The sequence below is a fragment of the Stegostoma tigrinum genome, chromosome 11 (assembly GCF_030684315.1).
Source record: "Stegostoma tigrinum isolate sSteTig4 chromosome 11, sSteTig4.hap1, whole genome shotgun sequence".
Taxonomy (NCBI): Eukaryota; Metazoa; Chordata; class Chondrichthyes; order Orectolobiformes; family Stegostomatidae; genus Stegostoma; species Stegostoma tigrinum.
Window position 1 is genome coordinate 59602130 of NC_081364.1, and position 15484 is coordinate 59617613.

Below are 15484 nucleotides of genomic sequence, written 5' to 3' on the forward strand. Positions count from 1 at the left end.
CAGCCTTGTTATCCAATGAAGAGCAGCTGTTAAAGAAAATACGTGTCTGCTTGGAACAATTCAGTGGCAGATACAACTTCAATGCAGACAGGCAAAATTTACTCTCTAGAGCACAGCCTTCCCCTTCTGAGCTGGAGGTTATCATAATTAAAGAAATCAGGCTGCTTGGGAGAATGACATTATAAACTGGATGTTCCATGCCACATTAGACTCCACTCAAGATAGAACCCACAACACACAAGGAATTTATTGACAGCTTGAGCATACGCAAACAGTGTATTGCAATGACTGTCATACATTCAGACTGTATTGGTGTGGCAGTTTGATAAATCCATTTCTACATACTCTAGTCTTGTAAAACTATTGAATGAATATATTGTAGTGTCTCTAAACATTCATAACCTAAATGCAGTAATTTCGTCTACATCGAAGGGGATAAGATAGAATACCATTCTGATCCTCTCCCTTGTCCCATTCAGTGTGCTGGATTTTACTCCTTTTGAGGATCCAGATCATGCGTGATTTTAGTTCGGACAGTCTGTTGGGTGGATACCAGTCTTTCACCCAGTTGTTTGAGGCGAATTGAGGAAGTTAGCATAGGACCAGATTTAGCAGCAAGTACATCTTCACAATTATAACAGCCACCAGGGCTCCTGTGATCTATTCCTCCCCTTTAATTGTCTCAGCAGGAGGATATACAAGATGCCACCATCGATCCTGCAGTAGTGTGATGGCTAGCACTAAAACTTGAGCTTGGTACTGACACCCATGTGAACTGTTCAGCTTCTGGAGAGTGATTAGTGGTGTTTATTCAAAATATATAGCAGGATGGAAAAGTGTCACTTGTATAACAGTGGCCCCTGCTGATTTGGTCCCATTTTAAAAACTCAGTCCATTACTTGTAGGTTACATGTACATGATTGTCAGTCCTGGCACTCTATTCAGTGCATTGTCAACAGTTGGAAAGGTCACCAGCAATCCAAATAATAGGAGATCGTACCAGTGTCAAAGGGACTGATTGACTGTCAACAGAATACTGTTTTTAGACAGATAATTAGGCTTTTGCAACATTCTGACCGTCTACTTGGCCCAGTGTTTCAAAAATCCTTTAATACATCTAAATGGAGGAGTGAATGAATTTTTTTTTATCAGATTCGAAGGAGCAAATCATTATAATGCGGCTGATTAATTTTTTTCAAAATGTTTGAAAATCCTTTTCAACTTTTGAAGATGTGTGGCTTTTGTCCCGACATCGTTTTGCTGCGTTATTTTAATAGACCCTACTGTCGCTGATGAACCTGCTATTTCAAATTGTGGTTAGTCCTTTATTGTGAATGACCTTCTTCATCAAAGGTACAGATTCCTTTACAGCTGCCAAGAGATAAAAACAGGGTAAACAATGCCTGTCAAGTTCTTGAACAATAAGCTGAAAGGGGGAAATGAAGAAGAAAGTAAGACTGGGCCTATATAAATAGTGAGCAGTAAAAGTAGGATGTATAAGGGTGCAGAACTTGGAATACTAAATTAGTACTTTGGTATTTTACTAAAGAAAAAAAAGCTGTTAGGTATTATGGACCAGACCAAACACCTTCAAAGTATATCAAGGAGATAGCCCAGACGTTAACTTTTTATTTATTTTATTTCGAGGCAAGTGTAAGGTATTCATTGAATCCACATTGACCGTTCGAAAATATCAACTCAGGCCCACCTGTCTACTGTATCCCTGTAACCCGGCATTTCCCATGGCTAACTCACGTAGCCTGCATGTCCTTGGACACGACAGACAATACAGTATGGCCAATCCACCTAACCTGCACATCTTTGGCCTGTGGGAGGAAACCGGAGGAAACCACCATGGACATGGAGGAGATTGTGCAAACCCACACAGACAGCCACCCAAGGTGGAATTAAAACCCGGGGCACTGTGAGGCAGCAGTGTTAACCACAGCCACTGTGCCAGCAGGATGCCAGCTTATATCACTGGCTCCTATATGAAATGAGATTGGAGGTAATAGAAGGGCTTGCCATAATCTTCCAACCTTCCTTAGCCACTAATTGGAGAGTGGCAATTGTTAACACCTTTATACAAGAAAACATAAAAGGGCATTCCTTGGAACTACGTGCTGGTCATTTTTATACCAGTGATGTGTAAGAGAGGTTTGAATTGCTTAAGGCGAGCCAGCACAGTAATAAATACTAAGATTGTACTTGACCGATCAGATGGATTTTTTTGATGAATAGGAAAACATAATGAAAGTAATGTTGTGAATTTATCCTACAAAATATCCCATTAAAAAGGTTGAGTTCATTATAGAAACGCTTTGTGGGTGGCAGGACTTAACAGCCTGAATGCTGCATTAAGGTAGATATTTGCAGAGATTGTAGATGCTTTGGATGTAATTTTCAAAGTTCCCTAGACTCTGAAGAAATCCTAGCAGATTGAAAAGTGATAAATGTATTAGCAGAATTCAAACGAGGAGGGAGAAAGGAAACAATAGGCCAGTTAGTCTGATCTGATATTAGAAAAATGCTAGAAAATATCATTAAGGACGTAGTAAGCAAGACATTTGGAAACTCGTAGTAAAATTGGGCAGAGTCATCATGGTTTTGTGAAAGGAAAATCATATTTGACATTTTTTAGGCCTGCCTGGAGATGTAACAAATTGGTTGGTTATAAAGGGGAATCAGAGTGGTGTCATACTTTATAGATAGGGCATGTCAGAAAGGCAAGGTCACGGTGATCATGGGGGACTTCAATATGCAGGTGGATTGGTTGAATAATGTTGCCAGTGGATCCAACGAAAAGGAATTCATAGAATGCTTGCAGGATGGCTTTTTGGAGCAGCTTGTGATGGAGCCCACAAGGGAGCAGGCTATTCTGGACTTAGTACTATATAATGAGCCAGACTTTATAAAAGACCTTATAGTAAGGGAACACTTAGGAGGCAGCAATCATAATATGGTAGAATTCAGTCTGCAGTTTGAAAGAAGGCAAAATCGAATGTAATGGTTTTACAGTTAAATAAAGGTAATTACAGGGGCATGAGAGAGGAATTGACGAAAATCGACTGGAAGCAGAGCCTAGCGGGGAAGACTGTAGACCAACAATGGCAGGAGTTTCTGGGTGTAATTGAGAACACAGTACAGAGGTTCATCCCAAAGAAAAGAAAGAAAGATTATCCGGGGTGGGATTAGACAGCCATGGCTGACAAAGGAAGTTAGGAAATGTATCAAAGAAAGCGACAGCCTATAACGTGGCCAAGAGCACTGGGAAATCAGAAGATTGGGAAGGCTACAAAAACAAACCGAGGATAACAAAGAGAGCAATAAGGAAGGAGAGGATCAAATATGAAGGTAGGCTAGCTAGTAATATTAGAAATGATAGTAAAAGTTTCTTTCAATACATAAGAAACAAACAAGGGGCAAAAGTAGATATTGGGCCGTTCCAAATTGATGTTGGAAGGCTAGTGATGGGAGATAAGGAAATAGCTGAAGAACTTAATGAGTACTTTACTCACGTCTTCCACTGTGAAGACTGATGCAGTGTGCCAACAATAAGGGAGAGCCGGGGGCAGAGTTGAGTATGGTAGGCGTTACAAAAGCGAAAGTGCTAGAAAAGCTAAAAGGTCTAAAAATTGATAAATCTCCTGGTCCCAATGGGCTACATCCTAGAGTTCTAAGGGAGGTGGCTGAGGAAATAGCGGAGGCTTTGGTCGTGATCTTTCAAAAGTCACTGGAGTCAGGGAAAGTCCCAGATGATTGGAAAATTGCTGTTGTAACCCCCTTGTTTAAGAAAGGATCGAGGCAAAAGATGGAAAATTATAGGCCGATTAGCCTAATCTCGGTAGTTGGTAAAATTCTAGAATCCATTGTCAAGGATGAGATTTCTAAATTCCTGGAAGTGCAGGGTCAGATTAGAACAAATCAGCATGGATTTAGTAAGGGGAGGTCGTGCCTGACAAACCTGTTAGAATTCTTTGAAGAGGTAACAAGTATGTTAGACCAGGGAAACCCAGTACATGTTATCTATCTAGAGTTCCAACAGGCCTTTGATACGGTGCCTCATGGGAGGCTGCTGAGCAAGGTGAGGACCCATGGTGTTCCAGGTGAGCTATTGGCTTGGATTGAGGATTGGCTGTCTGACAGAAGGCAGAGAGTTGGGATAAAAGGCTTTTTTTCGGAGTGGCAACCGGTGACGAGTGGTGTCCTGCAGGGTTCAGTGTTGGGGCCGCAGCTGTTCACCTTATACATTAATGATCTGGATGAAGGGACTGGGGGCATTCTGGCAAAGTTTGCTGATGACACAAAGATAGGTGGACAGGCAGGTAGTACTGAGGAGGTGGGGAAGCTGCAGAAAGATTTAGACAGTTTAGGAGAGTGATCCAGGAAATGGCTGATGAAATTCAACGTGAGTAAATGTGAGGTTTTGCACTTTGGAAAAAAGAATACAGGCATGGACTATTTTCTAAATGGTGAGAAAATTCGCAAAGCAGAAGTACAAAGGGATCTGGGAGTGTTGGCCCAGGATTCTCTAAAGGTTAACTTGCAGGTAGAGTCCGTAATTAAGAAAGCGAATGTAATGTTGTCACTTATCTCAAGAGGATTGGAATATAAAAGCAGCGATGTGCTTCTGAGGCTTTATAAAGCTTTAGTTAGGCCCCATTTAGAATACTGTGTCCAATTTTGGGCCCCACACCTCAGGAAGGACATACTAACCCTGGAGCGTGTCACACGGATGATCCCTGGAATGGTAGGTTTAACGTATGATGAACGGCTGAGGATCCTGGGATTGTACTCATTAGAGTTTAGAAGGTTGAAGGGAGTTCTAATAGAAACTTACAAGATAATGTATGGCTTGGAAGGAGTGGATGCTGGGAAGTTATTTCTGGTAGGCAGGGAGACTAGGACCCGTGGGCACAGCCTTAAAATCACAGGGGCTTCAGCCAGTGAGTGGTGGGCTTGTGGAATTCATTGCCACGGAGTGCAGTGGAGGCCGGGACATTGGATGCCTTCAATGCAGAGATCGACAAATTCTTGATCTCAGAAGGAATCAAGGGCTACGGGGAGAGGCAGGGAAGTGGAGTTGAAATGCCCATCAGCCATGATTTAAATGGAGGAGTGGACTTGATGGGCTGAATGGCCTTACTTCCACTCCTATGTCTTATGGTATTATGGTCTTATGGTCTTGAATAAAGTGTCACAGAGATAGATCTGAATTCCCACAAACTTTTCCAAATGGTTTCTTTGTTCTGAATAAGATGTGGAGGTGCCTGTGTTGGACTGGGATGGCAGACTCAGTAATTGTTAAGCACTGGCTCATCCACATTCAACTAAGGTTAATTTGTAAATCTTACTTACAGGAGAGGATGTTAAGGAGTGCCAGGACATGGACTGTAGTGCAGAAGAGCTGCATCAGGATGACCCCCATTTATCAGAGAGCACAGGCATGCTTGCTGCACCTACTCCTTTGAAAGACGAGCATTGTTCATCTGATGTGGTCCCGGCTTCACCCCTGTCAATAATCAGGTAACTTTGTTTTTCTCTTCACTTCCTGAGCCCTTACTCCGGGGCTTGTTGAGGTATGTTCTAGGTGCTTCAATTGCTGGATTGTAATTTTTCCAAGTGTTTGTGTCTGGCTACCCCAGCCGTTGGACAGCAGGTGGTGTCCCTATTGGGTCTGATAGTGTCTTTCACAGAGGGCACTTGCCAGCACGTGTCACTGCAGAGAATGAAAGGCACTGTAGTTCATGTAAGTCTTCAAATCTCCACTCGGGGATATCTCAAATAGGGTGCATTTCCAGCTGTTACTTCAACCAATATCAGGAAACTCAGCACAGTCAGGTTAGGTTATTGTCTGTAAACGTCTGTTGAAATTGTCCATGGCCTTTTCATTCTGATTTACTCGGAGAATCAGAGATTTACTACTGTTGTAATACTTGCATCCTGATATTTTCTAATGTCTCTGTGTGAGTGAAGAGTGTGAGTTGCATGAGGACAGTCTGATGTAACTCCACCCCGGTTGTTTTAGAAACTTTCCAGATAGCATAGAATGAGATCTAGAAGGAAGTCTGGTATGAAAGGTTGAAATCTGCAATATTTAACCTGGCATTCCAACACAGTCCAACTCTTATTCATTCCACATCCTAACTATAGCTATAGGATTGAGCAGTGTAGGGGCTTTTATATGAGTGAGATTATTTCTTCACAGGGAAAGCCTCACTCTCTTCCCCGTTTAACCTGGAGAAATGGTGCAAATGCATTTCACTTGCTTGCTGCACTTTCTATTAGATTAGATAGCATTAACCCGATAATGGGTTCATTGAACAATTTTTTTGTGGGTGTTCAGATGCAGTAAAATATACATTTTGCGTTATCGCAAATTCTGCAATCTCTTTCAGTCAACACATGCATTAGACAAATTGGAGGCTGGAAGAACACAGCAGACCAGGCAGCAACTGAAGGAAAGAAGCAGTTTTAGGTATTAGCCTTCTTCAGGACTAGATGTGGGATTCGAAACAGTTGCAGATAACGTGGAGAGGAAGGGCGGGTGATGGAGGTGGAAAGGTGGTGATATCCCTCCCATTGACTAACCAGGTTGTACCCACCTCCAGTATCCAATTCCTCCCATCAACCAACCAGGTCAAACCTACCACCTGTGTCCACCTATCACCACCATTCCGCCTCCACAGCTTCCCACCCAACCCCCCCCCCCACCACCTCTTTATCAGCAGCACCCCCTTCCCCCACATCCAGTCCTGAAGAAGGGTAGTACTGAAAGGTTGATTGCTCCTTTCCTCCAGCTGCTGCCTAGCCTGCTGTGTTCTTCCAGCCTCCTGTTTGTCTACCTTGGATTTTAGCATCTGCAGTTTTTTAGTCTGTAGCATAGTGTGTTAAACCAGTTCCCTAGCTCCATTCAGCTCAGCAACTATTCATTGGATCTGACCAGTTCATGGACTGGATTAGAAGGACTGTTGTTCTGAACGTTTTATTTATTTATTTTAGTTTTTCCCTAAGAACGTGTACTGAAGATACCTAGCTACCTTGTACCTAAGTTGGCATTGTAAGTGGTAGCTTGTAAACTTTTCACTACATGTATATGTGTACTTGTGACAATAAAGCTAATTCAGTTCAATTCTGGATGGAATGGGTGTCCTATCCGGAGAAGGCGACTAAGCTGTGTGTCTGCTCTCTGGAATGTAAAAGAATTGGAGGTGATTTCATCAAAACATATGTAAATCTGAAAAAGCATGACAGAATTCGCACTGTAAGGTTGTTTCGCTTGGCTGATGAGTCCAGAGCATTGGGCACAGCCTCAGGTTAAGGACTTGATTATTTGGGACGAAGGTGAGAAGGAATTCCTTGACTTGAAAGATTGCAAATTTTCGGAATTCTGTCCCTAGACGTTTGTGGATACTTTACCATTGTATAGTTTTCCATAGCTATTACAGATGATTTTTTGCAAGATCAAAAATCTATGAGATGTAGGGAGCAGGAGGGAAAGCAGTGTCAAGGCAGAAGATCAACCATAGTCATATTGAAGGATGGACAAGCCCCAAGCGGCCACATGATCTATTCCTACTCTGACCTCTTAAGTTGCTGATTGCTTCTGTCTTCCCCTGGCTGGTAAATATGTAGTTCTAATAAAAGCAGCGTAATGCAGTCCCTGTAGACATATCCTGACGTGATTCATTGCTGACGATATGACATGGACAGTTCTCTCAGATTAACTTTTGAAAATGTCACGACTGGTTTTTGTGTGTGCAGCATACCAGTGTCCACTTTGCAACTAGGCTGCATTCTTACTAACCGTGAGCAATCGGTGCACCACAGCCATGGCCATCAGCCTTCTAATGCAGCTTAACTTCTTTCTTGCTGTCGCGCATGCTCTGTCGCGCTCTCTCTCTCGCTCTGTCTCTCTCGCTCTTTCTCTCTCTCTCTCTCTCTCTCTCTCTCTCTCTCTCTCTCTCTCTTTCTTCTCTCTCTCTCTCTCTCTCTCTCTCTCTCTCTCTCTCTCTCTCTCTCTCTGCCTCTCCCTCTCCGTCCCTCTCCCTCTCTCTCTGCCCCTCTCCCTCTCTCTCACTGCCCCTCTCCCTCTGCCTCTCCCCCTTCCTCTCTTTCAATGCGGTCTCCTCCCACATGGACTGACTCTTACTGGCTTTGTTTGAAGTGTCAGTGGAAGTCCTGCGGGATCCTTCTGAGGAAGCTTTTTTTTCCACGTGATCTTAAATGAGCAACTTGACCATGAGTACACCATAGAATCCCTACAGTGTGGAAGCAGATCACTTGGCCCATCAATGTCTGCCCCGACCCTCCGAGCTACCTATCCACAAACACCCCAACCCAACCCCCGTAACCCTGCATTTCTGTGCTTTATAGGCTGTTGATTGGGACGTATTCAAAGAAAAACATTGACTGCACATGGAGGACCATCATCTCGGTGAAAGAAACTTGTTGGTGTTCTGTTGTAAAGAGTTGACTTCGACTGAGTGCTGCAGATTGGCCACAAGGCTCAGTACTATGTGTTGAGGGATGCGCTAAAGCTTAGGGCGGCTGCCACCAGGGCACAACGGGGAAAGACAACTGCCCGAGGTCTTTCTGCCAAAGTGCAATGAGAGTCTGTTCAGTTATCAGACCCTCTCATTGCTTGAACGTGTAAATATTTTCTTCCTGCTGGAGTTAAAAATATCCTTGATATTTTCAACTGCATGGTAGCTTTGTGGGATGTAAAATTCTAATGGATCGTTTGTTTCTTTTTTCCTTATTGGAAAAATTGTACAGAACAGAATGAGAACTTCTTTTCATACTTATTTTAATTTATTTTTTAAAGTGTATTTTTGCAGATAAAAAATAACACCATTGAGGGCTGGTGCCAAAATTGAGAGAGCTGGCCCACAGACTGATCAGGCAACAGTCTGAGATCATCATTTTCACCAAGTCATATGTTACAGAGACCGTTACCAACTCCATCCATCAGTATGTCTTGTTCCATTGACAAGCTAAACCCTCCAAATGTGGTGGCTGTGTGGTATAAAGACAAGAGAGAGTTGCCCTGGGATTCCTCAACATTGGCTGCAAAAATCCATGAAGTCTCAAGACATCAGGTCAGACATAGACAAGCAAACCATTGGTGGCAAAGGCACAGAATGTACTGTAGATATGGGGACTTCAATGCCTATTGCCAAGTGGGGTTCGGTAGCACCACTAATGAGAAAGCAGCTGAATCCTAGAGGACACACACACGTGGTGACTTAAGATTGGGTGTCCATGAAGTGCTGCTGACCATCTGCAGGAACAGAGTTGTGTCTGACCACAGTCTGTAATCTTTTGTCTTATTTCCTACTCAACCATTATCACCAGGCCAGAGGATCAACCTAGATTCAATGAAGCGTACAGGGGGCTAGGCATACCTAAAAATGAGCTGAGAACCTGGTGAAGTTACAGCATCGGGTGACTTGCCTTTTAGCAGCATGCAATGCAAAGGGCTAAACAGTCCTACAACCAGCAGATGTCCCATGGAGATTTGCCAGAATGGTTTGGGGGCATGGGATCTTTTGGGTTTGGATTGGAGAAGCTGGAGTTGGTTGCCTTGCAGGAAAGGAAGTTATGGGAAGATCTGACGGAGCTGAACGAATTTGATATGTTTAGATGAAGTAGGCGAAGTAAACCTGTGTCCCATCGAGGCAAAAGCTCAGGGATCACAAATTTAAGATTTTTGGCAAGAAATGCTGGAGTGATGTGAGGAACAACTTTCTCGTGCATTCAGTTGATAATGGCCAGGATTTTGCATCCTGAGAGGTTAATAGAAGTTGTGCACTTGAATGATTACAAAAGAAAAAATGACAAACCCTTCAGGTTTGTACAACAGTGGCATAGTGTGGGCAGAATGTAGCTAACTGGACATTTCCACAGAGCTAAACATGGACCCACTGGACAGCTGTGACTCTGACTCACCTTGAGAACAACTCTCGTGAGCCTTTGCTGTGCCACTTCTGTGGCACGTGTAATTTTTGTTAGATATGGAGACTGCAACTGCAGGGATTAAATAGCAAAAAAGATTATGGTGCAAGTTAAAGGGGTTGACGTGTAAAGGAATAAAAGATGATCCTGAAAGGAGCCATAAATGGCAACCACCAGCCGCAAATGAAATTGGGAACAGTGGTTGCAATTTGGAATTGTTGAAGTCAATGTCGAACCAGAACAGTGTAGAATGATGAATCAAAAGATGTCTTGCTGTTGAACACCATTGGAATGTGTTAGAGGCCAAGGGAGTGGAATGGCAATGTTGTGGGGAATTAAAATGGCAGGCAAACAGAAGCTGAGACCAGGTCTTGTAGAATGAACAAGGTTGTTCAGCATAGTGATCTTCCAACCTGAATTTGATTTCCCAGTATAGAGGAAGCTAAATTAATGAATAATGAATACAGTGTACTAAACTGAAAGAATTATAGTAAACTGCTATTTCCCTTGAAGGTTGTGTGTTTTGGCCCTGGAAAAATGGGAACGGAAGAGGTGAATGTGTATCTCTTGTGCCTCACAGACTAGCAAAGGCATATGCAGTGGGAAGAGTGGACCAAAATGTGGCAAAGCAAATGATCCCTTTGGGAATGCTGGGAGCAGAGGGAAAACTGTCTTGTCGTGCCAAAATGCTGGAGGTAGTAGACAGAGGGAGATCTATTGAATTTGGAAGCTGGTGGCCTAAAACAAGGGAAACCATAGTTGCAGAAGACATCAAAAGAGTGCGAAATGGTGCAGAGATGATCAAGAGGCCCACCAACTGCAGTGGGGAGGAATCCTCAGTTGTGGAACAGGGAAGGTATATTAGAGATGAAGAATGAAATAAAGTCCACACAGGAAACTAAGCGGGAGATAATGTCCACAGTAATACTGACGACTTATCCTAGGTGCTGGTTGACAGCTTAACTCCATAAATGGTGACATTGTGGCAGGGAAGAGAAGACTGTGAGGTGGACCGCACAATAGTAAGAGAATTTGTATTCACTGTATTGTAAGCTTCTTTCTCATTTCACTGAAGTTGGAATGCTATTGCATTAATCATAGTTGCAGACATTATGTCATATTATCAACCATCGGTATATGTGGCCGGAGTTTTGATATTGTTTTCACAGAAATCAGCGAATTAATTTCTAAATTTTGGCAGGCAGCAGGTAAAACCAACTGAAGTTTACATGTTCTATCGGGATTAACAAAACTAAAGAACAATGAATAAATATTCCCTGTCTACTCTTGTCACTCCCTCTCAGTTTGCACAGATTTAATTTGGTTTATAGCAGTCCACAAAATAAAACACTTCAATTAAGCACTTAATGGCAGTCTCACTCAGAGAGGCCTCAAATGATTTCTGGTTCATATTAGTGTGAGAAGTTGATAAATTTTAAGAACATCACAGTGAAGCTTGGAGCTGGGCATTCTTTGGGGCACTGTCTAGGGAAGTTTAATCTACAGCCAACCATGTAGTATTGTTGATATAAATAGCTTCCCATTTCCCAGCTCTAACATCCATAACTTTAAAAAGTAGACAATCGTAGAGTAAATGACATTGAAGGAAATAGAGTAGAACAGTAGAGTGTGCAATAAACAGAAAGAATAGGATTAAAACAGTGAAAATAAAAGTTCATGTATAGCGAATTAGAAGACTGACTAAACTGAACTAAAACTTCAAAAACAAAAGCTGACAGCTCTGACATGTAACATTGGAAGACAAGGAGTAAGACTGAAAAGCAGAGGAGGCTGCCATGCAAGACTGGGGCTCCGAGCCAGGCGATGTTTAGCCAAAAACCTGTTCGCCACAACCCAAGCCATCGTCTTCCAAAGGATAGTTGGGAGGAAGACACAAAGTGCATTAAGACATAGGCTTAACCATGCAAATTTAGCATTGTGTCATTTTCATCAAAATGCGTACTAGTGCAGTCAGCTGCGGTGACAGTGTAGAAATTACTCAGTGGGAATCTGGTTGCTGTCTTGAGAAATATTTTATATCCGACATGCCCACTTCCAGGAAAAGTGGATTTTTGACACTTTATTTGATGCATTTGTTGTTATTTTGAAGTCAAATGGGTATGAATTGGATATTCTACAAAACATTTTGTTTGGATCTTGGTAATCCCATAAATTACAAGAGTTATAAAGTATATTAATACAAGGGCAAAATATTTATCTCATAGTTCAGCAAAGAATGAGGAAAATAAATCTTCAAGAGAAGTGTCTTTCAATTTAAGTGAAAAAATTAAAGCTATTAGTCCGATTTTAGCTGTTCATGTGGTATAAATATCTTCTTCGGAGATGGGTGCTAAACAACTGAATCGTGAATGAAACTCACAGAAACAAATGGGTCAATTACAATTTTTTAATACCCTGTTGATATACAATGAGAAAATCCTGACTGATTATTGTTCTCTCCTGTAATATATTTTATCCTGACAGATTTCAGTCTTGTATAACAAGGTGTAGAGCTGGATGAACACAGCAGGCCAAGCAGCATCAGAGAAACAGGAAGGCTGATGTTTCGGGCCTAGACCCTTCCTCAGAAATGGGTGAGGTGAAGGGGGTTCTGAAATAAATAGGGAGAGAGGGGGAGGGTGAGGGGGATGGAAGATGGATAGAGGAGAAGATAAGTGGAGAGGAGACAGACAGGTCAAAGAGGCAGGGATGGAGCCAGTAAAGGTGAATGTAGGTGGGGAGTTAGGGAGGAGATAGGCCATTCGAGGGAGGACGACAGGTCAAGGAGGCAGGATGAGGTTAGTAGATAGGTAATGGGGTGGGGCTTGAGGTGGGACGAAGGGATAGGTGGGAGGAAGGACAGGTTAGGGAGGCAGGGACAAGCTAGGGAGTTGTAGGGAAAAGTGCCGGGTGTGGTGGAGCTGGAGGGGACTGTGGAGCGGACCAGGGATTCCCGGAGAGAGTGGTCCCTCTGGAAAGCAGATAAGGGTGGGGGGGGGTGTCTGGCGGTGGTGGTGGTGGGAATGTCTTTGGTGGTGGGATCAGATTGCAGATGATGGAAATGTCAGATGATGATGCGTTGGATCCGGAGGTTGGTAGGGTGGTACGTGAGAAAGAGAGGGATTCTGTTTTGGTCTTACTTTCCACGTTGTGGTTGTCTGACCTCCTCCATGGTTTACTTCTTTAAAAAAAAGTTAAGCTCTTCCACCTCTCCACAGTCTTAAAAACTTGCATAAAACGTCACTCCTTTTAATGTCATCTTTGTCTTGGTACCCACTTTGGGCTGACCATTCACCTGTGAAGATCCTTTTGAGATTTCTTCCAGTAAATACTTGATGTAAATGAAGGTTGTTGCTTATTTATGGAAATCAATGAAATGAATTCTGATGTAATGCGTAAGTATCTATGCACTGACTCTTAGGTTAATTTGCAGTGAACCACACATGATTTACAATGCTTTTAAACAGAAGATAATTTCCTTCATTTGTTGTGCTGTGACCTGTTGAGGACGCGTAGAATGTTTACTCTCCTCTTGCTCCTTGATGCTAACAGGGGTTTTTGATTTTTGAAAGGATATATTTATCAATTCATGAGTTCTTAAAGTCCTGTATGTACAAAAACAAAACTAGCCAGTCAAACATCATTATGTTAAACAAGCAAGTTGCTAGTTATTGATCTTAAAACCCACTCAAGTAAAAATTTACATGCGAAAAATGTGAAAACATCTCTTGACGTTCACAACTCATATGCAAACAAATACATTTGAATCAAGCTGTAAAAAAATAGTCATTGTGTAAATGCAGTTTTGCCCATGTTAAGATTCAGCAAGAATATAAGAGATAAATGAGCTCACTGTTGAACTGGAGGCTTTGGTTCTCAGTTTAACCAGCTTTTATAATTTGCCCCTCTTGTAGAAATGTGGCTGTGAAGGTTGAAGTCTTTTCTGTTGAATTCTCTGTTTGTTGCAGAAATGTAAATGCAATCAAATTGGCAGCTACTCTGGCAGCTAATGTGGCCAGATCCCAAATTAAGCATCCACACAAGAAATTGTATGACATGACCTCGCTCCATATCTGTTGTATATTCGGGTTTGCTAATCTCTGCCTCTTCTCTTTAATGATTGTGTTTTACAGCCAAGTAATAATTTTTCTTAATGTTACATTTCCAACAGCTGAATTTCAGCTGCTTGATTCAAAGCACTGTTATTGGCAAAGTGTATCAGGTGACGAAAACACGCGCTATGCAAATTTTATAAAAGAGTGATCCTTTACGAATCTTCATAAACATTGATGGGAAAGTGCAAGTTGGAGCAATGAACTATTTACGATGCATGCTCGCTCACTGTTACAGATCCCTAAGAATATTGTTGGACAGCTCGTTCCAATCAGCTAAGTAACAAACTCAGTTGAATAAGCTTTTATGGCTGCCCTTCCATGACCAAGAAGCACCAATTACATTGTCTCCCAGAGATAAAGCAGATCTTTCTCTCCTTGTGGCCTCATGGGGCTTGCCCACATTGTTTAATGAGGCCCTCTGAGGTTGTCGGTCAACCCACTAACATTTCCAAGCTTTCTAACTACCATCAGTGGCTTGGGGGTCCTGGCTGTTCAGTGCAGACCCACCACTCTAATCCCTGCTCCAACTCCTAGTTGCTGTATTTCACTGACTCCATGAGGTCGCTACGCTTACGGGGTGCTGCCAGGTGACCTGGCCAGTTGTTCAACAGTTCCAAACCTGCTCCAGTTCCCTCTTCCTGGTTCTCCATCCAGCATTCAGAGGCTTCCTTGTCACCTTGGCCTTTCACTCCTCTTTCAGTGTTCCCTGCCCATTACCTCTGGCTGTGTCTCTCCCCACCATTGCCGCCTCCTGTCAGAGGCCTACTACACTCCTCAGGGCTTTATTTTCTCTGATGAGTTCTTCACAGCCTGGAGTCTCCATGAAGTGGATAGTAGCCATATGATGGTGCATATTGCTGCCATTTTAATGTGACAGCCAGAATCCTTTTGCATCAGTGATGTGGTCTATTTTTCAGCTGAACTGCCTTTCTTAGAAATCCATAATAACATCCCAACCAGTGAAATTAAAAATTAATATGTTTGATACTTCATCTCAACTGAGTCAAACTGTATCTCAAAATTATAAACAGAGAATGCTGGCGGTCATAGGTCAAAAAGAAATGAAAGGACAGACTATGATCTATCAAAATCATGCCTTACTGTTCTTCTCCTTAGGGTTAAATTGGCAAGATGATCTTAATTGAATTAGCTAGTAGCCTCATGGGCAAAGTCAAAACACTGCGGTTATCACTTGCAGGCTGTTTCAGAAAGAGTAACAACTTGGATTAAGCCCTGGGTCCTAGTAGGGTGTTTACTGAGAGGGTGTCAGTGTCTTCAGGAGGTATGGCAGATGCACTTCGTGCTTTCATTTAAAGGTCAGGCTATTTGCACTCATTTATGCAAGTAGGCCTTGACGAAGTTCTCTAGTTATTTTCAGAAAAGTTATTGTGCACCTCTGGAGCAGATGAGAC

General features: G+C 42.5%; 1 protein-coding gene across 3 annotated transcripts in view; it reads left to right on the forward strand.

Moving 5' to 3' along the window:
• Positions 1 to 15484, forward strand: part of rad18 (RAD18 E3 ubiquitin protein ligase) — a 227520-nt gene that overhangs the window by 138110 nt on the left and 73926 nt on the right. For all 3 annotated transcript variants that reach the window (XM_048547656.2, XM_048547657.2, XM_059649652.1), the window contains one exon: positions 5361 to 5526. In XM_048547656.2, coding sequence (XP_048403613.1) covers positions 5361 to 5526 — 166 coding nt within the window. The remainder of the gene's footprint in view (positions 1 to 5360; positions 5527 to 15484) is intronic.